General features: G+C 30.4%; 1 protein-coding gene across 2 annotated transcripts in view; it reads left to right on the top strand.

The window, feature by feature from the left end:
- The window catches only part of Ctu1 (Cytosolic thiouridylase subunit 1), a 74,957-nt gene that overhangs the window by 33,388 nt on the left and 20,866 nt on the right, over positions 1-20,703 (top strand). For both annotated transcript variants that reach the window (XM_085817002.1, XM_085817003.1), the window contains exons 7-10: positions 161-202; positions 6,080-6,129; positions 6,210-6,340; positions 9,156-9,214. In XM_085817002.1, coding sequence (XP_085673128.1) covers positions 161-202; positions 6,080-6,129; positions 6,210-6,340; positions 9,156-9,214 — 282 coding nt within the window. The remainder of the gene's footprint in view (positions 1-160; positions 203-6,079; positions 6,130-6,209; positions 6,341-9,155; positions 9,215-20,703) is intronic.

Raw genomic sequence — 20,703 nt, forward strand, 5'->3', positions numbered from 1 at the left:
TTAAAATAAAATTTTTTGTATGAAATGTATGGTTTATTATGAAAAATTATTCTGCAGCATTGAACTTCTTAGTCAGTATCAAACTAAATCAGTTATATATTAATTTTTTTTACTGTTACCTTAATCTATTTTTATTATTATTTTTTTATTTTATTTATAGGTCATAATGCTGACGATGTTGCTGAAACAGTGTTAATGAATGGTTAGTTAATTTAGCTACTGCTTCTTTTCCATAACATGTGTGTTTCCTTGACATTATTCACTTTTTATAAAATGTAGAGATATCGATTACCATCTTGAAAAACTTGTATATTAAGCCTGTTGAACGTGATTAAACTGAATTTTATGTTAAATACTTTTATTTCAGTTCTGATTGCATAACTTTCCTTTCACATATTGCTTCTGTTGCATCTTCCAATATTAAAAAAATAATATTATTTCTTCCAAACACCTTTTTAACAAGCTTTCCACTGGCTGCAAATTCATCGAAAGTTAGAGGGAAGTATAATTTTTTCAAAAGTGTCTGGAGAAAATAGAACTTTTTCCAAATATTTACGGAAGTTAAAGAAGGTGCCAGTCCTCGTAAATAATAAAAATTATTTTTTAAATACTACCATAAACAAAATTTGCAGTGCATAAAAGAAAATGGCTATAATATTTTCCTCCCAGAAACTTTTATTTTTCCATTTCTTAATTGATACAATTTTAATGATCCATAACTCTCTTTTTTGCCTGTGAATGAGCTGCACTTCACTCCTTCAATCAAAAATGTCATTTTCCAGTTAGAAAGTTATGACACTCTGAGTTCCAAGTTATAACAGAAATTATTAATTGAAAACTTTTTACAATCTTGTGTAATTACACTGTATTTAATAGTTATGTTAAAAATATACTGCAGTGTTCTCAAACTCAGATTGCAAATACTTGATATGAAAGCAGCTGACAGGATTTCTTTCTTCTTTTTTTTTTTTTAAAGAATTATATACTATGTATGTGCATACATTTGTATATATATTATGCCATATTATACCCCTAATATATGGATTTAATCCCTTTATAACCTGGGGCTACTGGTGACATGTGTGCTGTGTTACATGCAAGTTTATAATATGTTTAGAAATTTTTTAAAAACTGTATTTGTCATGAATGTAATTTAATTGAAAATTTATTTCATTAATATTCATTTGTATTTTTTACTATGTTTTTATAGTTATTTCTCAAATGTAAAAATTTTCCTTCTCTCCCTGTTAAAAATTCAGCGATTCTTTCTTTTGGTTAAATTCATTTTAGCGTTTTCTTTAAATGCCTAATCCCTTGCATATATTTATAAAAACATAGTAAATAATAATCAGAATGCAAAAGAAAAAATTCAAATTTATGTTTATTTTTTATATGAAATCTAAATTTTGGTTATTGCAAGAAATTTCTCTTGATTGTTCTTTGCAGTTCAACCGTATAGACAGCTAAACACGTTTACAAACTGACATTTCTATCAAATAATTCTAATATATTTTAATCACTAAATAACTTACTTAAACTAAAATAAGCAAATTTTATGAAAACTTTTGAAGTAGGATAAAATGTGATGATAAATAATGACAACCCTCTTTTTTTATTTATTAAATTTTTCTTTGATACATGTAGAAAAATACATATAATAAGCAATTATAAACTTCTTTATTTCTTACTACACCTTGATATTTTTGGTATTTCAACATTAATAAAATTTGTAACCATGAGGAAAATTACTAGATATTGTTTTCATCACAAATAGCAGATGCTCATTCGTAAATTAGGTTCTTTTCCCAGACTTGTTGATTTCCAGTTGCAAAAATTCTTACCTACATCACACTGGTAAGTTAATTAGCTTCGTTACAAATGAAAATATGCACAATATTTTCTGGGTATCATTCATGTACATTTTAATGGTAATTAAAATAATGTGAAATTCTATTATAATTATAAAAAAAGCTTCCTTTAAATTCTTATCACAATAATGCTATTTTTCTTATATATTTTTTAAACTTTTTTATTTAAATAATAGGGTAGTATTTAAGGTATAGGTAGGAAGTATACAAAATATTTTGATTCAAATTGTGTTTCCAGTAATTACAGTTTAACTTTAAAAGTTTGGTACTGTACTGTTATTGGACTGTATTTAGATATTGGCAAAAGCTTCAAAGCATAAAAATAATCACCAAAATATTTATGATGGGGTTAAGTTGAAGAAAACTCCAAGGGGTAAAAATAATATAACAGATATTCATAAAATTAGAAATTTTTTAATGTAAATTGAACAACTTCCTAAAGAAATCAGGGGAAGGGAAATTGGTTAGCGAACTAAGATTAACATGAAGTCATGAAACTGCATATATTGTTTAAAATGCCACAAAACATTTGTATTTTAGAACACTTGACCATCACGTAAACTCAATTGAATAAGAATCTAATTGTAGCCAGTGCCGCAATGATGCTTCTTTTTCCATTTTGCTCTGTCCCATAACCTTTCAATAGCTTGCATATAACAGCCAGTATCGGGATTGAATTTATATTTATGGTTTAACACAAAAATGCTCAAATTTAGTTAGTGTTAATTCTTCAGTTCTACTCTTTTCAGCAGTCTCACTATTTTATAGTGCCATCAATAATATTTTCTTCAGTAACTCTAAGCAAAGTTCTGGCAGAGTGGTTAGGCACCACAACTAAAAAGTGTTTTTTTATTTCTCAGCAAATCCCGCCATAAAACATTGTTTTTTCAAGTGGAAAATGTTTTGAACAAAATTTTTGTTAGCTTTGATAATATAAACAGTGCCACCTATTCTAACTGACAATCTAGATATTGATGCATGGCCACAGACTACCCTTATGTAACTGTTCCAATCAACAGAAGTACAGTGATTCATTTCAAGTTGATACTGACCAAATTGAAGTTAATTCTAAGCAACATGCATAAATGAAACAAATTACCATTAAGAAACTGATTCTCGATCCTCCAACCAATTTTAAGAACGTAATCCTTGTTTTTTTTTCAGCATGTCACATATTCTCATCTCCATTTCGGTATTTCTTTGAAGTACAGCATTATTCCATGGTTTTCCATGCTCTTTCAGAGTGAATAATTCCTCATTTATGAAGAAATTGTGTGAAAGATGTGTCATCATTCACTAAGTCCCAAATTTTCATATCCATGGTAAATACAATAATTATAAAAACACAAGTTACCATTTCATTTTTAGAATTTGTATTTTCATTGCCAATCTTGAAAAGGCATTCTTTTACTCTTTTCAAAAAAGTAAACATTGATAACTTTACACGTACCAATCTCTTGGTGAGTTTAACAAAACATTTAGCGATGACTCTGCTCCCAATAACAGAACAGCATCAAACATTTTGATACAAGCATACATGTCAATGATAAGTTTACCATTTCCTTCAGCTATTTATTGAGAATATTTTAAATGTCTGGTTAAGTCAACAAGAAGTGATATATCTGTTATTCATGTATTATTATATAGCTTGGCAAGGATTTATTTATTAATTCTTGGATCATGAAAATTTCGAATTCATTAATCAAATAAAAAAAGAATGTGTTAATATATCTCCTCAACATAACTGCTTCATTTATACTAAATGAATTTTTACATTATTCGCTTTTAATTTCTTCAAGCAGTGTAACAAACTTGATGATTCAGAACTCAGCATGTGATTCTTCCCAAACGATGTGTACAGGAGATCTTTCACATGGGTAGCATTATGGGGTGGAGTGCCATCCTGCATAAAGTCATACCTTCTTACAGGTGTTAATCAGTCAGACTAGGGAGGATGCGATTCTATAGCATATCAGTGTACCTTGCACCTGTCACACTGACAATTTGAATAGCAGAGTCATGCATTTCCTCATAGAAAAAGGTCCGATTACAATTGATGGGAAGAATCCACATCACACCGTGACCAACACCCAGAGGCAAGGATAGAAAAGTGACAAAATCATGAAGGATCTGATTTCCTCTCTCACTGACAGCTCATTTCAGCACGATTCTCATGCGGCATCACTGACATTTTGCTTCCCAGTGCCATATGTTGGCCTTTTTTTTCCTCTCCATGAAACCCCATATCAAGCATATGTGTCAGTTTTTACCTCTGTACTTGCGTATGAATTATTGAATTTTCAAATGTTACGGACTTTTGGATCATCCTTTAACTAAAATGTATTAATGAGATGCATAAGAGTGCTTTGAAAGCCATCAGTTTGAGACTGCTCTTATAAAGTAAGCATTTAAAAATATTCAATTACTCATATTTAATTTAAGGGCTAGTTCGTTATATTTAACCATGCAACTTTTTGGAGAGGGTGTCTTGGAAAATCAAAGAAATTAAAATTTTAATTATTTTGGGAACTCTCTTTAATCTCCATCTTTACCAATTAAAACTGCAACACCAGGAATTAAATAAACGTGCATAGCTCTGTACATGAAAGATGCCTTGAACTTTTCATATGATATGGGGGTGCTAGAATGAAGTACCGAGCAGATATGAATATTGAGTATTGTGTCCAAGACTGGTCCACGACGAGAAGAGATTTGACCTCGCCTGTTAGGAAGCAGATTTCATTTCAGGGTTGCAAACAAGTGACACACAGAACTCATTCAAGCTTGCAAACAAGTGAATCCAAATTTTATTGTTACAGAACTATTAATCTCTTTACCTAAAATAAAATTCTGGGATTGTCCAGCACCATGTGATATAGGCATGGTCAAGTCTTTTCTCCTTGTTGACAGACTGTACTTCTGAAACATTTTTGATGTGCTATTGCTTCCTCAGCTTTTAATGAGACCATTACTGTAAGTCAAAGATGTTCAATGCCAGCGCCATATTGCAAATGTCTGCTCAAAGATATACATTGCCGTGTATCGGAAACTTGCATGTTTCTGATTTATGCACATTATTTTGATCTCAAATTAAAGACTTACCAATATTATAGCTATAGGTATCAGAGTAGTTCACTGCAATCAACAGGTGAACATGAAATTTTCTTAACAAAGTTTGATCTGTGATAATGGTCTACTTCTACATTAGCAATGTAATGTTGTGCTGCGTCATACCACCGTATTTGTACTTATAACCCTACTACCTGTATCTGTGCCTGTCATTCTACATGCACATGCATATTTTCCTGATGATTAAAGCATCAAACTTTAATCTTTTGTATGTTTCTAGCTATTATACCTATCCTACAAAATCAATCCTTTGTGGTTTTTCTATTTTTGCAAACAATATCATATCTATAGATATAGCAGTTCTCTCATTTCTGCAAGTCTTAGCTTATTTTCTTTATCCTAAATTTCATTTAATATTCTGAGTGTTTGAAATTAGGAGTCGAAATTCTTTTTTCCTCAGTTATGGGCTATAAGTCTGTTGTCATCAGAATATGTTGTGTATTTAAAAATGAAATAATTATAGTACACCAGTTTAATATATTTTAACAATCACTATAGATATATAATTAAGAAAAATAATATGTAAAAGATTAAATTAACAGCGGGAATTAATTTCCCTTCTCTATTCTAAAAATAGCAACATCTATTTGCACTGCGTCATTTCGAGAAAAATCTATGTCATATTACTCTTACGTAATTATGATTGATGTAAATGAAACTAAAACTCAACCAGCCAATAGTAATTTTAGAGCAATATTAACTGTCCCATCAGAATGCTTTGAGAACCAAAACTAACTCAGTTTGACTTAAGATGTCATCCTGAACATAACTCACTTGCTTTCTATGCTTTGGCCTAGCTACACTGCTGTCTGTCTGCTGCTGCTTTCTTGCTACAAAGTTATCAAAAGTGTAAGCCTTTTGGAACAGGTACATATGTAGCCGCAACATGTTGCTCAAAATAAAACCGAAGATTTAATCTACATTTGCCTCCAGTTTCCTAGTCATTAAGGATCAACATTTCTATGCCATCCTCCTCCTGCTCTTCAGTTATTTGTGACTTTGTTTTTATTACATATATATAATTTTAATTCTCTTGAGTATAAATCAAATTTAGTAATACCTCTTTGCCTTATTTTTCTCAGTTCTTCGTGGTGACATAGCAAGGCTACAGCGATGCACAAATATTACTACTGTAAGTCTTAATTTACTCATGAGTAATTTTATTAAAATGAATAATGATTAAGAACTTATGTTTCTTTTCTTTTTTTGCAGGATGCTGGTAACTCAATTCCTAGATGCAAACCATTTAAGTACACGTATGAAAAGGAAATTGTGCTGTATGCCTTTTTTAAGAACCTGGATTATTTCTCTACAGAGTGCATATATTCACCAAATGCATATCGGTATGAATTTGTAACTGTTAATTTGTTTGTGTTAGGATGAAAGTAAGCCAGACCAGAAAATAATTGCTTTGCATTTTACTGTAAATCCCTGCCATTCCCGAGTTGAAAATTTTGATATATGCCACCTTTCTAAATACTGCAAGATATTTCCTTTTTATAGTTGTCTTGGCAAGAAACAAATGTTTATTAATCTGCGGGCATACACATGGTTTATATTTTTTTTTTAGGTGGCAAAAATTTAGCTTTTGGAATCTAGCCATTTTTCTGTGTTAATTATATAAAATGTACATTTCCATCCTCAACAAAGAAATATGCTCAAGTCAGGAAGTAGAAAGTTTATGGTGATTAGTGAAATGGTAAATCAAAAAACATAGGGTATGTCTCTCCATGACCTAGAGTTGTGTCTAACAGAATGCACGTTCAGGCTTCACATCGGCCATCAGGAAGTATCTATTAAAAATAAAATTTTGGGTGTGTTTATATATGCCATTTATTTTAAATAAATCGCTGAAAAATTTTTATAAATGGAAATTTAAATATGAATTTACATTAGATTTCTTCTGTATGTATGTATATTAAATAAATTACATTTAGGTCAATATTGAATGAATTGCTGATTTGCATTAGTCACTCTTTTTGATGGTTTTGTTTTCATGGATGACAGAAATGATATTTTCTTAACTCCAAATTATGCTACTGCCATTTTCTCTTGTTAAAGCCACTATATAAAGGAAATACTCATTGCAGTGAAGACATCTTGGTAATGATTTTCCCTGCAGATTTTTTTAATAAAATAATGTGCTATATTTACATTGTCTCATGAAATTCAAAAGATGTGTCCCAAGTATTAGACAAGCCTTTCAAATTCCTTAAATGTTTATCTAGTTGAATATTGTAAAATGTGCTTATTGCTTAATTGCTTTGCATATTATTCTACTGTAAACCCCAAAGTCCTACCATTCCCATCCCATCTAATTAAAAAAGTTCAAAGAATATGCTAGGCCAAAAGTTGTTTGCAGCAGATACCATAAACGAAATCCAGTGTGAAAAATTAATATTAAATCAAAATTTATAATGTTATCACTTTTCAATATATTTCCATCTTAAACTAAATCACCACTGAGAATATGTTATGGTAAGATAAAAGTTTTCTGCATGTCATATTTACCTACAATTTGTCTGGATTTTATAAGTTTTCCATACATATCTTTCATATTTAAAATACAGAGCAATTATAAATAAAGTGAACATTCTCAGATCTATTTACAATCCATCCTATATGATTTATTTCATAGAAATTTGGTATGAATGTTTTATTTACCATAGTGAAAAGAAATCTAGAATAAAAAAAAATTCAAATTTTTACCAGTAAATGATATTTTTCATGCAATGTAGAAAAAATGTTATGCAAATTAAGAACACTAAAATGTCAGTAATGAATACCACAAAATTATTTTCTATCACTCATCAGATTGTTTTATTAGAAGTGCAATAATGGTTTAATTGCACTGTGAGAAAATTGATGTTTGAAAGAGATTATATCGAAGAATGGTTTGAAAATATGATTAAATTTTAAGAGACTGGGTGGTTAGGTGTGTTGCCAGGTAGAAGATGGGAAGAGATTTCCTGTGAAACTGTTGAAGAAGTCAATGTTGATCCTACTATTCTTCAACAAAGGCTTAAAGTTAATTGAAAGAAGCAAATCATATTTTTTTAAGCATATAAGCAAAATCTGAAGAGTAATACAATCAAAAAACTATTATATATAAGAAATCGTACTGTGTTTCAATAATAACTCTAGAATTTTCATGTTTTTAGTCCAAAGGGGTCTCTGAAGGGCTATTGTTTTCGTTTTGCGATTTTGCATTAGTCCACTATAAATGTCCGTTTCAATTTTCAAACTATTGCCACCAAATGTTAGAGTCCTGCATTATATTTGAAGAAATTAAATAATGAAAAAATCTGCATAAATATATGTATATTTCTCACATTGTCATAAAACAACAGTACATAGAGCCATCGAATTTTGAATGACGTAATCCTACTGTGAATATGGGCATGTGGAAACCCAAATTTGGAATTTGTTTTATTATCAATTTCATATTTTGTAAAACTTTAACGAATTTTTGATTAACAATGGCAACATTGTACAGCAACAAATTTTTGTCTCCAGTGTGCGAGACTGTGTATCTGAAATTCTAAAGAAATGCTCAATTTAAAACTATTTTGCGATATCCTCTTGGACTGAATTTTATGGTTTAAGTGCGAAGAACGTGATATTTAATAAATATAGGTAACAGACAAAATGTTTAAAAACCGCCCCTTGGAACTTAATTTAAAATCTGAAACCTTTCAGATTTTCTTTTTTCTCCCTTTTGAAAGAACAATATTTTCCCCTCATAAAATATATTAACAATCGGTATTGAAAATTGACAAAACAGTTGAACATACTTTACCTCATAATATTAGCTGAAATGATTCGTTTTTAATTTAATAATTCAAATTGAAAACCTCGTAATACAAAATTGATGAGCATTTAAAAAGTTCTGAGTCTTAGAACCCTCCTCCCCACCTCCCAAAAATTCCATGTCTTATGTTCTTGTACCCTTTCTTACATCAGATCACAATAGATGTGCATAATGTTAAAAAGTAGAGTGAATTATCTTTTAATTTGTTATTTTGGGCTTTCTTGTTCTGCAAATATAATAATCTGAAAAATGCATATTCCTGTTGTATGATATATATTAATTCAGAGGAAAGAAATAAATTTGGTGCAAATTGTGTATTTTAACAATTTTTTATTTATGTCAAATAGGGGACATGTTCGAGCATATCTGAAAGATTTAGAAACTGTAGCTTCGCGCTGCATCTTGGGTAATAATTTTATACATATATATTTATACTTTGAAATTCTGAATTTATTTGCATAGTTTTCCCCCTCATGTATTTCCCTCCCGGGTTCAGCACATGGTTTATATAAAATTATTATAATGATTCTGATTTATTATAAAAGTGTAAAATGTATGCACAAATTTAGCTATCTCAAAATACTGTCAAGTACTTTGTGTAAGTACAAAGAATATTATTTAAATTAAATCATCCTTTAAAATGTGCATGATACACTAGTTTCCAAAAGTTAAGCAGCAGGCGGAAAACTCGTGATATCTCAAATGTCTGCAAGCTGATTGGACGAAACATGGCAAATAATATTTATTATACCACTTGCAACTTAAAAGCACTAGAAAATATTATACTGAACTCTTAAGTTTTGTGATATCTACAGGAACATAAAATCTGAAATTTAATTTGGATGTACAAATCATAAAAAGTTCTCAATAGTGAGTACAATTACTTGGAACAGCAATATAAACCTGACAGCAGTGTCTCATTTTTTTTTTATGTTGTCAATGAGTTGCAGGAGTAGCAATGCCCATTGATCACTTAAAGCTGTTCTAAGCCCTTCTGGGATTTGAGGAGAAAGTTGGAGGCCAGCAGTATACCTCTCGAGAGCATCCTACCCATGCTTAAGATTAAGGTCAAGAGAGCTTGCTGGTCATTCCATGAGCTGTAGTTTCTTCTTCAAGAAATTTGTGCATGAAGCAAGCATTGTGAGGGCAGGCATTATCTGCTTCTAAAATTAATGCATCATTTGCAGCATAATGCAGACAAACAGTAGGATCCAGTATGCCATCTGTACCTCTGAGCATTGAAATTCCATGTTGTAAATACATACAGGTATGTGTGCCTTACTAAAGGTACTTCTCTGTATACAAGAACACCACCTCCTGCATAGGTACCCCTTTCCATATGTTAGATGGAAGGTATCAAGTGTTTGCTTCTCTGCATATGTAAATATGTCAAGACTCACTCTGTGAAGTAAAACAGGACTCACCAGTGTAGAGAACAGACCTCTACTGATTTTCAGTCCAGTTTGCATGACTGCATGTCAAAATCAAATCTTGTCTGTAGTGGTGGGAGATAAGCGAAAGCACAATGCTGGTAGCTTAAGGCCCATATCACACGGCATTTGTTTCACACGAACAACTGTTTCGGACAACTTTTCTGCCTGGTTTACTATTGAAAGAAAGACGTGCGACTTTTTCCTTCCTTTCCAAAAAAATTGCAAGTTGTTCATTTTCAACCAATCAACTATCAGCTTATTTGTAATGGGGAACACTTTGCCCTGTGTTAACCCCAAAGTGATCTGGAAAGAAATTCTGCTGGTAAATGTCACTTCAAACTTATTTTTACCCTTTAGCTATCTCGAAATACTGTCATTCATTGAATAGCAATATTCTCTTCAGCTGGATTTAAGCTGTATTGTATTTATGTAAAGTGGTGCAGCACCATTCTTTTGCATAATGCTACTCGATACAGTTACTCGATATTTTTAGCATATCCAGATTTAAAACGTTTTGAATTATTTTTAGCTGATTTATAAGAATTTTTCAATTTGTTGCTTAATTTTTGGAAACCCGTATATAATAATGTTAGTGTTGTCTTTATTTGTGTAGTTAATGTGCTGTGTGTATCATTTAAGCTGTTTCTTCAGAAATTCTCTACCCTGCATACTTTTCCCCTCCATGTTCTCAAGTGGTAAAATTGGTAGAAAAAGGGAGGAAAATACATATTTGCTTTCATTGCTCCTGTTTCTGTAGTGCAAGTTAAAAGATTTGTATTTTTATCTTTTATTTGTGTTGTATTTTGCTAGGCAACTGTATTAGCATGAGAAATGGATTAAATTGTATTTCTTTTTAAGTTATATACTAAATGGTGAGCTGTGGGTAATTATATTGAACTATTCATGGAAGTAACTTTTAGCTAGTAACCTTTAGCTAATTTTTTATATATATAATGTGGCAGAAGTATAATCAGACAGCTCACATTGACAATCCTGTACTTTCCTGTACAATTCACTTTGAGTGAGGGAAGTGGGATAACATCTCAGAACTTCAAAATGAGTTTCTGTTTTTTGTTTTTGGCATGTACCTATTCAGAGTATATATATATATATATTATGTGTGTCTGGTATTGTGTCATGACAAAGGAACACTGAAATTTTAACATTTTGTTGATAGTTTTATGTGAACTCGGAGAAAATGCAACTGAAGCATTTTAAAAGATGAAATGTTCATATATAGAGCATGTTTTATATGAATGCAAGTTTTCAGTAATATGAAGCCTTTTCAGAGGGCTGATGTAGCTGTTGAAAATGAAAAACAATGTGGAAGACCTTGCATATCTAAAACAAACCAAAATGTGATAAGATTAAGAATTATGAGACAATTAATCTAATCGATAATAAGACTTGATTAATAGTGACAGTGAGTTAAATTTGAGCAATTTTGTAGAACAGAAATTTTAATTCAGGGTTAGTATATCAAAAAAATGTCCCAGTCTGGATTTAAAAAAAAAAAAAAAAATAACTGATGATGAATTTTGTATTTTTCAATGTGATCTAGACACAAAATGTTAGAGCCAGAAGTGACAGAACTGATCACCACATCCCAGAAAATGGCTACATTATACATTACTATATAAGAATTAGTCGGCTGTTTATTGGTGAATTACTGTCATTGAATGTGCAATGGTGCTATTATTGGCAAAGTATAGAAGTTGCAGGTATCAGTTATTGCATTGTGTATGTACAGTACGATACAATAATTAGAAGTAAGAAATCTGAACTCGTCAGGACTTCAGCAATTCCGGATTTGGAATTTTTCCAGATTTTAGATCATCAGTTTAAATCTAGTAAGATGGCATGTAGAAATTATAAAATTTAAAATATGAAATCATGATTTATGAAATAATGAAGTATTTATGATCTAAAGAGTATCAAAATTTAAAAAAAAAAAAAAAAAAAAAAAAAAAAAAAAAAAACTTAATATTTATTTGTTTACCTTATTAAACATTTCTGTCAATGTAAGTTTTTTTAATTTGCTTCTTTTTTGTGCTAATACTTTCTCTTTAATTCTGTAGACAGACATAATCTCTTATTAAGTTACATTGTTGAAATCTTGCAACTACTTTGTCGAGAATTTAGACTAACTTGTTAATCAATATTTTTTCGTTCTCTGTAACTTTCTTCACAGTAGCGGTATTTTCTGGATCTGTAACCAACCGTACTACAAATTTCAACATTCAATTAATTGACTGATGATTGAGGAGCATTGTCATCACAATGAAAAACTTCTTTTCATCTTTATTTATTACCGCTTCTCCACATTTGTTTACAAAATCCGTTAATTGGAAAATTTCAGCTTTGTTTTGCGATATCCAAAAACTTTTAAAATTAGCGGCTATCATCATCAAATTTAGCTCATTCACTATACATATTTGGCTATGCATCATGAGCTTGGCGACTAACAACAAGTTGTTCTGTTAAATTTTACCTTGCTTCTATTGTGCAGAGACGATTAAGCCTGAATTACAGTATATTAGTTATTTATTATACTTATGTCTATTTCTTGCACATGCTTAAGGCTTATCAGAGTTCTGAATAAATAAACTCCCACATGTACTTAAGCATTATTGAGGGCTGGCACTAGATATCTTACCGCCTGATGCAGTCTCCTGTGGGTTCTAAATTCTGTACCCGGTATGGCCATACGAGCCCTGGCGCTGGTTCTGGGTTTATGTGAATAACAAATCAGTTATTCTTAATTCAAATAGCCTTAAATGTAATGTTTGGATCTATGAGTATTATGAACAAAATCTATTTTTAGCATATGGAAAGAAATTTAAAAAAAATTTTTCCTTGTCAACATTTTTTAGCGCATTTAACTTAAATCTGTAATCATCACCAAGCCTCATGTCAACATAAAAGGTTACCATACTCCATTATTATTCAATTACTAACCTAAAAAAAATTGTTTAACTTAAATCTGTAATTATCGCCAAGCGTGATGTCAACATAAAAGGTTACCATACTCCATTATTATTCAATTACTAACATAAAAAAAATTGTTTAGGCATCACTACATGAGTCATTACTACAGGGTTCGTACGGTTCTTAAGAGTCCTTAAAAGTCCTTAAATTTTTTGGAAATGATTTTTGGTCCTTAAAAGTCCTTAATTTTGGTCAAAATCAGCAGAAGGTCCTTAATTTTAATCATCTGAAATTTCTGTCTGTTTTTATGACTGCCATTTTGAGTGTGAATTAGCATTTTGGAGGAATATTTTTGGCGATTCACTGACATATATGGTTATCTTTTGAATGGGTTCATGGGTTATAATTTGTTTCTATTTCTAATAAAAATGATGTGATACTTGAGTTTATAAGCAAGAAGTGAAACATAAACATTTTGAAATTCCTTTTTTCTAATAAAGAACTCTTAATCAACTTTTCGCTTTTGGGTATGTGAATTCTTTTATTAAACAGCTCTAAATTTGGTGACTTGTCAACATTTTGGCGATTTTAGGATCAGTTTCTATAGAAAATTTTTAATTCCGAGATCTGACAATTTTTCGACCAGTTTTTTGAAAGCATCATAACATTGATACATTTCATTAAAATAATGGTAATATATTGAAATTATATATAAAAAATAACATTAAAATAAAACATTCTATTTTTTGCTGTCATATTATAAAGTTTCATTTTGGCAACTTATAATATTAGGAATCTGATAAAAAAAGGCATATTGCTATAAAGCATAATTTACAAAACAGCTCGTAGCAAGAGCAAAATTAACTGTGCAATTAACTAAAAATGTCTTCTTTTTAATTTTTTCATAGTAAACGTTTTTCCCATGCAATTGTCTCGAAATATTCAAAATTCTCAGAATATGCATCAGTTTTCTCTATAAAATTAATTTTACACTTTTTCCCTCCTTCTTTTTTTTTTTCAAAATATTTCTGACTTTTTGCTGTTACGGAATTGGTAGGGATAATTTTTCTTTAGTATTTTAGACATTGCAGCTTGGAAAGTTTAGAAGGGTTTGAAGTCAAGATTTATAGACCCACGATTCTAGAAGAATCGAGAAATATGTGACAAAATGAAAAATGTCTCCATGATATCGACACGTAATGGATGTATTTTACAGAAAGTTTGCGATGAATTTCTTACCTTTTGGAGAATGTCTGGAAGAACAATGAAAACATAATATTTAAATGTTTTACTCCTGATACTAGAATCTTTATCTTAACATGTTTATCTCCCCTTTATTTTCTCTACCTTTCACTAGACACAAGCATCAAAAATATCAAAAATGCTTCTAATCTTATCACTGGGCAGGCATTATAGAAAGTGATTTTTTTATTCATAAAGAAATTGAAAACTTAAATTTAAAAGATTCATATAATATGCCTTAATGCATCATACACAGAGCTGGCACTAAACATTTTCCCACCTGATGCAATCTCTGTGGATCCTAAATTATAAACGTTTTGCTATTTCTGGATTTTGTTGTTCGGTGTGTCACTAAATTCTAAAATTTCTGCCACACCAGCTTTGTAACCGTGCTTTACCATATATATTTCATATTTCTTCTGAATGTTCATATTACTAAAGAAATAGAATTAGCCACTTTTTCTATACATTCTGAATTCATTTAGTGTTTTTTAGAATAACAGAAATAATTGGATCCAAAAATTCTAAAATGAAAAGGAACCGTGTTGAAGAAAGAAACTGAATACATAAAGAAAATTACTCCTCAAAGATATGTGCAGTTATTATTATGTAACTTACCCAATTGTTTATAATTTCAGCCTTTCAGTTTACGATTCTGTCAGGGGTTTGGGACTATTTATTTTTTACCAGATCAAGTAAACCCTCATAGGTACCTTGTGGAGATGTTGACAAGTTAGGAGATAAGCATGCAGAAACTAGCGAGAGCATTGGTTTGCATATTGAGACACCTCTCTAATTGTTAGAAAAGATGATTAAAGAGAAGGAAATCTATATAAACTAGCCAAAATGTTTGGAAAGTCTTCAAATTAAAATGAAGGATAAATATTTTGTTGAGTGTTGTTACAAAACATAAATGTTTTGTAAACAAACAAAACATAAACAAAACATAAACATAAATTTTGTAAACAAACAAAACATAAATGTTTTGTAGCTTTTAATGTGTATCCTAATATCGTTTAAGAATCAATGTCATAAATTTACATGTATTTTAAACTCTGAAGTTTTATTAGATTTTTATTTTAATAGGCTTTTTAACAAATATTGTTAAAAAAATTTAATAGTGGCCATGTAAATCCATAATGACTAAGGTTATCTAATTACCTAATTTAATTATTTATAACTAATTGCTTACCCTTAAAAGTTATCTCTACATATTAAAGCAAGTTATTGCCTTTCATTAACACTTACTGTGGTCACAAGATAAAACAAAAAAATTTAAAAATTCAAGTAAAACTTATTCTTTGCATCTAGTGAAACTTAAAAATAATACAAAACAACTTATCATCTCTGGTACTTTAATCGCTTATTGGAACATTAAAGTATATTAACTGGGCTACAATACCTTGGAACTCTACACAAAGCTATGACACTAACTGCAATCAAACAGAGCCTGACTAAGTTTCAACACTTGCCAACTGTGTCTACATCAGACCTTTCAGGTTTGTTCTAATGAGCAGGTCTCTCTCTAGACAAGCAACAGCAGTGACAACATTCAGTCTTTTGTTATGAACCATGCTGATTTTGATCTTACTTCTCATTTTAACCTATACCATTTGACATAAAATCTACCTGCTATTTACTGAACCTCTAGACTGACTAAGTATGTAACAAAATGAGACATAAAAAAATCAACATGAAGCTAACTATTAGTAAAACGTAAGTAAATGACATCTTCTTTCAAATATGTCCAACTATTTATAAGAGTAAAATATTTAATCCACCTTGATAAATTGTATAAAGTTTATTTTATTCTCAAACTTATTAATCATTATGTTAATTAATTCATGTTTAGTAATAATGCATACTACTCAGGGATCTATTTTATTTTTAGGATGGTATTACAAAAGTGAAATTCGGGCATAGAATAGTATTTTTAATTGAATTTATTCAGTTCCCATTTGCTCATAGGTCCTTAATTTTTTCATTAATGGTCCTTAAAAGTCCTTAATTTCTGTGTGCAGAAATGTGTACGAACCCTGTACTTAAGTTGTCATATGTTGATAAACATGCGGTGATGAAAGGAAAGTATAATAAATAATGATTCGCCAAGTTAGTGTCAGATCAACGATGTATCTATGTAGACTGTTTCGGTTTGAGATGTGTGCCGAGCAGATATGCAGCAATGGAGCCAAATTACTGATCGTACAAATTAATGCTAAAATGATTGTTTCTTCAATAACAAGGTATTTTATTTAGTGTCAAAGTGAAATTAAGAATCGGGATTCTCCAGTGTTTTATTATGTGCAGAGGAGGGAATCAAATATGCATGCATAAAGCCTATGAGAAAAATGGTGTTGGTGGTTTTGAAGTCTGGATATTAGATCATTCCAGATATTGGATGTCCAGATTTTGGACTTTGTACTGTACTATCATAAATTTGTAAACAGTAATAACTTTTTGTTAGTAGAAAAAATATTCTTTTCCAGTCATATGTTCCCTTCATTTCACTTGCGCCTGTATCACATAAACTTCTTTGAAACATCTAGTTATGCCATTATTTTTTATATAGGACTGGAGAAAGCAATTATTTATTACCTCAAGGGCAGAAAATAGTTATAAGCTGCATCTATGCAATATTAAGTATGTAGAATCATGCTGTGAAACACTTCGTCACTGACATTCTAGGCATGTCTGTTGTATGAGTTCAGTGACAGTTGCTGTCTTGTGTAAATAACTCATTTTTCTGAAAGAAATTATATTTATGTAATTAGTGATTTAAGATGACAGTGAATTGAATTATAATCTTATTTAGTTCATTTGGCTTTAGTTTTCCCTTTGCCATTCTGTTATGTATATATGACTGAAAGCTTTATATTCTGCTGTAAAATGTCTACCAATTTAAATTTTATAAATTTATTTTACTTCATAATTATTTTCATCTTTTCAATAAAATATTTGGTTTAACCTATGAACCAAATATTGTATTGAAAAACAGTATATTTTTACAATTAGTATTTTCTTGAATTGATAGTTAGTTTATACTTTCTAAATCATTCATTAAAAAACAGTCTATGGAGGCATCTGCCAAAGAATAATGGTGGAAGACTTTTTAATAGAAATTAGCTTATATTCTACATTACATATGGGAAAACCATGAAATTGGCCTGTTTGTATGGTTCAAACCAGGGTGAAACTGTCAGTGTTCATTGGTCTTATTCGCTTAACCAGTGGTTTGTGCCTTTCCACATGGAACTAATATTTATCATAATATTGTGCATTTTATTAACTGCAGGTGAAGATTGTAGAGAATGACTTTAAGTAAATCTTAGCGAAAAGTTATTTGTAAATTATTGACATTTTTTATAGTATCGGTTCTAAGGTATGATGTTCAAGAAAATAAAAATTTCCTTTAAATTAAGAGCGTGTTCTTGCCCAAAGTGGTACTAAAATTCTTAAAAGAATATTTATTGTTAGCAATTTTGTATGCCAGTAGTGGCAAGCATATTCTTCATGCAACTCCAATGCAAATGTTTAATTCATATGAGGTCATGTATTGTTTTAATCCTATGGAAAACTTATTTTATTTTAACTTATTTTTCAAAGCTTTAATGCAAATAAACAAGGCTGCATTTTCATCCTTGTCATTTTCAAAGTTTGTGCTGTTTGAATTTTTATGAGTAACTGATCATTAATGTAGTAAAAGCTTGACTATCAAGCATTTAACTAACTGAAAAGTTCTATAACCAGAATATCTTAAAAATTTTAAAACTTTCTTTTTTCTTTTATGAAAAATTAAGCAAATGAAAAATTTTTAAAGCTACTATAAATTATGTATAGGTCTACAACTTAGAATTCTGCATATAACATCTCAAATGTGAGTGCAATTACACAGCTGTCTTTCTCATATGTTTTTTACAACTCCTTCTGCTTCCCAATGCTATAATCATCATATTATTCCAAGAATTTGGCCTTGTAATTGGGCAATCATAGAAAGAGAAATGCAGAGTTAGTGTGATATGGATACAAATGAGAGATTTTAAAGCTCACAACTGATGTTGTCTGTCTGTCATGAAAACTGCTCTAATCAGTATAATTAATGTCAGTCATTATCAATAAACAAAAACTTAGAATATTTGAATTTAGAGCAAATAATTTATAAGCATGAAACACAATCACAAGATATTCATCTTGGTTTTATATAAACCCTATTAATTCTCGATAAATCTGTTTAGATTTTGTAAAGAAGGACATAAGTTAACTGTTATTTATCTGTTCTTCTCTTGCATTTTAGAAAAGTGATTAAAATTTGAACTTGCCTTCAACCGAACATCATGCAGTAGAGTATTTTTGAAATTACACAAATCTTAGCATTAAGAGAATTATGTGTTAATAGGCAAGATTTGCAATTTTATGTGAAAATAGTTAAACATTAGTAATACAGCATAAAAAATTATGATAAGCAATTTTATGTTTTTTAGATGTCATGTCTATAACTTGAATCTCTTTATTATATAAATAAGAGTCATCTATTCTTTCAAACTTCTTCCAGAATAATTAGCACAAATTTGTTGTTATCTCCACCAGTTTCAATGGTCAATGGCTTTTCATATGCCTAGAAAATTTCATTAGCTTTTATACCCAAATACATTTTTTTGAAAATCTTACATAATATTGTTACGAAATGTCAAGGCGCAGTGAGATGGCTTTCCTGCAAAGCAGTGTTAGGGTTGCCATAAAATTGCTCATTTGGTGACATTTGGCGACAAAATTGGTGATATGCCATGGACTGATGGAGAACCTTCTGGAACGAATTCTTACCGGTTTAGCCCAGAATGTTCTCGTATGCAGAGAGTTAGTTAGTATCGAGTCAATCTCTGCGGAGTTGGTCGAGTTGACAGCTGGGCAGCGAGTGCACCGAAGGAGTCTCTTAGTGTATTGCGGTTAGTGCATTGTCGAGAGAGCGTGTTGAGCTCTGCAAATGACTGAATCGAAGAGTCAGAATGTGTGCTCTGTGTGTCGTCGAGCGCATCGTGAGTTGTGGCGTGGAGAGTCTCGAGAGTACGTGGAGTTCCGAGAATGACCAAGCAGAGTCGGGAGCTGTACTCTGGTGCTTTCCAGTGAAGCTGTCTTCTCTGTGATAGCTTGATAACCTGAAAGCTGTGTCGCTGATCGTGTCAGCGTGTTTATAACAGTTTGACGACTGTGAACGAGATTTTGGAATTGTCCTGAATAATACCGGCCAATAAAGTGTGTTTTGGTACTTCATCAAGTGTTGTCGTTATTCACTCCAGATCCACACGAACCCTATACGAACGTGAAGGAAGAAAATAACGTAACAACTGGTGTCAGAAAAGAAAAATGCAGCAATATTATTAAATTTAGGGTTCAATTAGCTAACAGTATAATAAGTGTTTTTATAATTTTAGACAGGAAATTGCTTACCTTTATTTGACTTGAATTGCATTTTTTATACACTGACCTATCTGCAATTTTTATGAATTTTCACATTGAGCTTTTCCTAAGCTTTATGGATAGTCAAACTTTTGCCTTTACATTTATAATACTATGTAACCCCCCTGTTTTAAGAACCCCACATTTTAAGACACCTTTAAGGTCTGTAATTTCATATTGGTATCAATTTATAATTTAAATTATGTTTTGTTAAATATGGTTATTCATTATTATAAATATAATGTAGTGGTGAATAAAATAACCTCTTTGAATAGACTCTATTTTTTAATATTGAAATAATGAAACTTTTGATTTAGTGTATTTGTTTTTAGTTTTGAAGATATTAATGTCTTGACATCACTGCTTTGTATGTACAGTTTTTTTTTTTTTTTCCCCCGCTAGTGTAAACTATAACTTTTTGGTATAAATGTAATTTTTAAGTGACCAAGGGACTTTAAATTAATTAAATGTACAAAATTAAATTTTCTAAAACATACTGCTAATATGCTGAATGGTGAGTTATTTTAATGTGAATAAGAAGAATGGAATAAAAATATTCTTTTGTTTTCCATCTTAATCCTATTAATATATGCAAAATAAAATGTAAGCTCAATGTTTATTAATCAATCATGAAAGCATTATTGGCTTTTCTTGCTGTAGGTTTTAATGCCATTATTTGTAAGTCACTGTCATTAAAACTATAATGAGTAATGTTCTTTGCCCATATGCTTTGTTATAATGGTTGTATTATATTTGTAAAGGGGGAGATAGTTTCATCAGTTTCAAAGTAGTATAAATATTTTTCTCTTATTACCCTTTTCATCTTTTACTCTTCATTATA

The sequence above is a fragment of the Stegodyphus dumicola genome, chromosome 5 (genome assembly GCF_044657685.1).
Source record: "Stegodyphus dumicola isolate Sdum_Otavi_A_Nest chromosome 5, ASM4465768v1".
In the NCBI taxonomy this organism is placed as follows: Eukaryota; Metazoa; Arthropoda; class Arachnida; order Araneae; family Eresidae; genus Stegodyphus; species Stegodyphus dumicola.